The sequence below is a fragment of the Enoplosus armatus genome, chromosome 22, assembly GCF_043641665.1.
Source record: "Enoplosus armatus isolate fEnoArm2 chromosome 22, fEnoArm2.hap1, whole genome shotgun sequence".
NCBI lineage: Eukaryota > Metazoa > Chordata > Actinopteri > Centrarchiformes > Enoplosidae > Enoplosus > Enoplosus armatus.
In genome coordinates, this window is record NC_092201.1 from 6,397,055 (window position 1) to 6,402,460 (window position 5,406).

Consider the following 5,406-nt stretch of genomic DNA (forward strand, 5'->3'; position numbering starts at 1 on the left):
TTCCTGGTTGAAATTTTTCAGCTATTTAAAACAACTGTAAATATCAGATTTTGCTGTCAGCATCTCAGGATAAAATGTCTTGCTTTAAAACAATTTATTACACTTTAAACATTGAAAGTATTTTAATTTTATGCTACGTTATACTTCTACGCCACCACATCTCAGAGGAAAATACGGTACTTTCCACTGCATTTATCTAACAGCTGTAGTTTCTAGTTAATTAAATTAAGCTTCCAGAAAATATATAAAATTAATAAAAATTAGCTCTACCACAGTCGGCTACAATATTAAAATGGTGCTTACATGTTAATGCATCAATAATAATAATAATAATAATAATACAATATTATAACAGAAATGTAACAGGGAAATGTAAAAGAAATGAGGGATTCAATTTCCTGGAAATGGTTTGTAGGGACACAGTTTAGATAAATCTGGGTAGTTTGAGGAAAAGTGGGCAGCTTACAAAAGGTTATTATGACGAAACAACTTTAGAAATAGCTTTATCTAATAAAATAAATTCCTCCAGGGGTGGATTTAAACACAATGAGGCCCAAGTCACTTTAGGAGGCATCAAATCCTCATTTCCATTCATAGAAACGACATATCTACCACTTATCCTAAGTAATGAATATCAATTATACAAGTTCTAATGGACGCATTGATCAACGTGCTCCATTTAATGAAGTAGTGAAGTTCTCTTCCCTCTGCAGACCAACCGGCTGTGTTGGTCTCTGGCTCCATCTTGTGGCGCTGAAATGCCTTGCACTTATTTGATTAGTAGGTCAGAACAAACTGACTTCATGACCTTCTAATGTTTCCCTGTTTAGATGAAGTGGTGGGTCAATGTGACTTTATTGCGTTATCGTGATGGCAACAGCTTGTTCTGGTCACGAGGCCCTTTGGACTATAAATAACAGATCCAGAAATAAGCTCTGTTTAAGCTGCAATCGTGTGAAAGTCTTTATTGCTATGTGACGATTACAATAAAAATGTTTAATGAACTCCTATTTTATTATTATTATCATTATTATTAGTATCACATTGTTGGTGCAATTTCTGTTGATGAGGATCAGTAAAAACAACGAGTATTTAAGGGAGAAATGGGAGAAAAGTCATGGATCACCACTGTCATTGTTACGCTATCTGCTACCAGTAGGTGGCGGTAATGGCGCTATCCCGTTGTTTGCCAACCGCCACAAAACATGACGAAGAAGCAGAAGTAAGCTAGTTGTAAGGAAGAGCCGAGACAGCGACTGTGACAGATCACACCGACCGCCTGAAGTCCTTTTTCAAGCAACCAGGAGGACCTGGGCGCTGCGGCACAGTTTATCCCCTTGGAATGGGAAATCTGGCGCTCTCCACCGGGTAACACAATGATATGTTGCTGTTTTATTGCTTGCGTGTGACCTGTCTTGCGGAACTTGCATGAGCATTAAAAAAAGGGTTGCTGATGCTGTGCTACATCCTCCTCAGACCGGGTAATGTTTTGGTTTTTTTGTATAAGCAAGACACTGAAATCCAGTGTAAAGTGAAAGTGGAGCATTATTCTAAATATTATACATTATGCATTATTATTCTTATTATTCTTATTATAAAGCTTCACAGCCCAGCTCCATTCCTGGGAGTTTAACCCCACCTCCCCCCTTTTTTTCAGAGAAGATGGCATCCATGGATGTAAATGCGTCAACCACTTTTCTTTTTAAAATGTTATTAAGAGCATTTGTCACAGAGAACATGGATGACATGACAACCAAAATCATAATTGATATAATTTATAATTAATTGCATCATATAATAACAACATAGCCACTTAACAGTGAGTTTGTGATACTTTTCTCCCATGATATTGGTGTCAGCCAAACATGGCTTTAAAAAGTTTACATTTTTGATGATTTCTTTTATTTTGTTGTATTTTATTCTTTTTCACCCAAAACTGATGGAAAATGGAAGAGGAAAGACAGACAATGTTGTGATGTCCACTACAAAGGACATACCATAAAGCACACATTTCTAAACAATGTTTTCGAGAAAAAGATAATCACTGTGACATGTTTTTTAAGATCTAAAAATAACTGCAATACCCAACCTTTAATTTTGTGTCTCAGGAGGATATAGAGAGAAATCTGTAGTTAAATGAATAACCATTTCAGTCTTCTCTGTCAGAGTGTGGGAATGACTCATTTTTAAATCTGACTTTGGTTTGTCATTTGTTCCAGTCTGGGTGCAGCCATGCCTGAACAAGTCAGTGGAGGAAGGTTCATTGGCAGGAGGATCAGCAATGGCATAACTTATTATTACGCTCCGTTCTCAGAGGAAGAAGACCAGATGTCACGTCCTACCAAAGAATCTCAAACATCCACTGCTTTTTGCCCCATTTCATCCCCATTACCCTCAGTTCTGCCCGTCAGAGACTCCTCCTCTCCATCGCCCTCAGATTCACCGTCACACACATCTCGGGTCTCCCCCCAAAACCAATCAGATTTTGCCTCCACTTCCCGTCCTCTTCTACTTTTCTTTTCCTGGCTCGGGGCCCAGCCAGGGGGGGTGGCCAAGTACAGGGACCTTTACCTGGACCGTGGCATGGATGTCCTCGTGGTCCGGAGCAGTGTAATGCACTTCCTGTGGCCTCGATGGGGGCTTGACTATGGGCTGGAGGTTTTGAAGGTTCTGGAGGAGCCTCAGTTCTCAGGGAGGGCGGTGCTGGTCCATGCCTCCTCCATCGGTGGCTACACTTTCACCCAGATACTCACCCACATCTCTCAGGGACCGAAAAAACATGCAGGTCTGGCCCAGAGGGTGATAGGGCACATCTATGACAGCCTGGTGGTTGGCACCCTGGAGCACATGGCGATAGGTGAGTGAGAGTGATCCAGCTCAGGTTACTTTTGTGTTGGATATGTGTGTCAGACCTTTAAATAATTCAATAGCCTGCTGGCCTACTGCTCCGGTTTGTCAGGAGTCCAGGAATTCTTTGTGGCAGCTTATTTCTAACCTGCCTTAGTGCAGTGTCTGCAAACATTTTATATTCTAATTTTTTATTGGTCCATCTCTAATCTTTTCAATTAATCATCTAGTCTACAAAATGTCCCAAAATAGTGACATTTTCACTGTTTCCATCACCCCAAGCTGATGCCTTCAAATTGTTAGTTTTGTCCTACCAAAACAGGCCCAAACCCAAAGGTATTCAATTTATTATGATAAAAACAAAATAAAAACAGCAAATCCTCACACTTGAGAAGCGACCATACGTGAAGTTTTTGCTTGATAGATGACTAGAATGATTATTCAGATTAATTTAATATCATTGTTGCAGTGGAGAGACGTGAGGCAAAGATCACCTCCTGTAAGGTGAAACCTTTGATTCTTAAAAGCCCCAAATAACTCAGAAATCTGAATAAACAGAGATGATACACATATTTTTAGATTCAGCATGACTTACACTGTCCGACCATGTCATTATCTTCGATGTCCATCTTGAATAAACAAAAAAAAAGACGCTCCCTATAACTCCAGAACTTGCCTGAGAATCGTCACGTTTTTAAGTTTTCTTCAGTATTAAAGTAAGCTGGTGATAGTTGTCTGTTCATCCATGGTTACACTGCAAACAGGAACTGCTAATAGCTAATTTGACACTTTTAATGGTGCCAATTTGGCAAACTGTAAACAAATATAGGCAGAAAAAAAACAGGGCTCAAGTTGTAGCCCCAAGCATAACTCACTAAATCCATGGCAACATTATACTTCCTGTTTGCATCCCCCAAAGCAATATGGGAACTGTAGTTTAACTTAGAGCATGAGTATCCCCCAAATAGAGGTATGACAAAGAATAGTAATAGGAGTGGCAAAATCCATTAATATTAACTTTTCAGGTGGTGGGAGTGGGAGGCAATGCTCCAGAGTATCTGCTAGAGACACATATCTGTCTGTACTCAAAGTATTGACGTTTGATACCCAGCCCTATACAGTACTGTGTGGTGTATACATGTAGTTGTACTCTTAATCTTTAAATCTTAAGTAACCCTTATTTCTGTCTCTTGTTGTTGTTCAGGCCTTGGCAAGACTCTGGTGCCACGTTTAGAGGGATTGGTCAAAAACGCCGCCATGCTTTACTTCTGGCTCTTCAAAACCCACACGGCAGACTTCTATGACAACAGCATCCAAGTTTTCCACAACAACCCAATTACTGCACCAGCCCTTTTCTTCTCCAGTGAAAATGATGCCCTGTGCAACCCAGTTGTCATGGAAAAGTGTATTGACCTCTGGAGGAAGAGGGGCGTGACTGTGGAGAGCAGGAAGTGGAAGGAGTCGATGCACGCAGCTCACATGCGATGCCACCCAGAAGACTATCTCTCTACCCTGGAAAAGTTCTTGAACTCGCTGCCCATTTCCTCCCTCAAAGCAAAAATGTAAACTGTCAGGGGAGTCATTTTAAAACTGTAAGATGCTTTATTATTTAAAAGAGAAGACACTTTGATTATTTTATCTAGCAGCTGTGGCATTATTTATAGTGTAATTTAACAAAGACACTTTTTCCTTTTAAGCACTCTCAATTGTTTGACTTATTTTAATCAGGGTTACATTTTAAGTGATATGCAGTATTTAAAAAAAATACCTTGGAGGTTATGTTATGTGATGCTTGTTTTGCACAGGAAAGGTGACTGTTCTTGCACTTGATACCAGAGATCTGGTTTCTGCACATTATGTGAAATAAAGGTTAGAGCTAAAATGTGAATTGCCTTGTTTGTAACAGCACCTCTATTTTTGTTTTTGCTATCTATTTCAGCACCAGGGTATATAAATTACATACATCAGATTTACATAGTGCATAGTGGGATTTTGTTTGTTTGTTTGTGAGGCCAGGCAGCAAGCTATTTTGAACAGGCGTGATGTAGGGCAGCTAAAGGCAGGGAGGGAGTGGAATATAAGATTTGGCAAAACAGCTCATAGTCCCTTAGGAGATGGCTACCACTGATCTAAGACCTGATTGTGTGTTGTGCTTAGAAACACAGCATGTTGTGTATTTTGTTGAGCTGACAGTGCCATGGGAGGAGAAAGCTTTGGTGTACAGAGGTTGCCTGTTGGGGTTTTGTTAGCAAATCAGTTTTGTCCCTGTTAACTGAACTGGGTATAAAAGGGCCATAAAACAGGCAGTGAAAAACATGGCAGACACTGCAACCAGTTCCAGTGCATGTCTGTGGGTTAGAAGAAAGGTGAATGACTGGGGCAAAGATAGGTACGTGCAGAATCCTACACTCACAATGTTAAATAGTAACTTTGGCAATGAGGCTACCTGAAGCACTGAATTACTATGAAGCAACTGTGTTGAAAATGATTCGCTGTTTCGAAGCATTTTATACAGTCAAAATGGCGACATCTGCTGGCCAAACATTTGGTATTGCATTT

General features: G+C 40.0%; 1 protein-coding gene across 1 annotated transcript; it reads left to right on the forward strand.

Annotated features, from left to right (window-relative positions):
* The first annotated feature begins 2,322 nt into the window (after window positions 1–2,322).
* On the forward strand, window positions 2,323–4,717 carry LOC139305348 (transmembrane protein 53-like). The gene is made up of 2 exons (XM_070929319.1): window positions 2,323–2,857; window positions 4,052–4,717. The coding sequence occupies exons 1-2, from the start codon at window positions 2,329–2,331 to the stop codon at window positions 4,411–4,413; spliced, it is 891 nt and encodes a 296-aa protein (XP_070785420.1). The 5' UTR covers window positions 2,323–2,328; the 3' UTR covers window positions 4,414–4,717.
* Window positions 4,718–5,406: the final 689 nt, after the last annotated feature.

Coding starts and splice junctions, on each gene's coding strand:
- LOC139305348 (XM_070929319.1), top strand. CDS start 2,329: ATGTCACGTCCTACCAAAGAATCTCAAACATCCACTGCTTTTTGCCCC. Junction 2,858..4,051: donor CCTGGAGCACATGGCGATAG/GTGAGTGAGAGT, acceptor GTTGTTGTTCAG/GCCTTGGCAAGACTCTGGTG.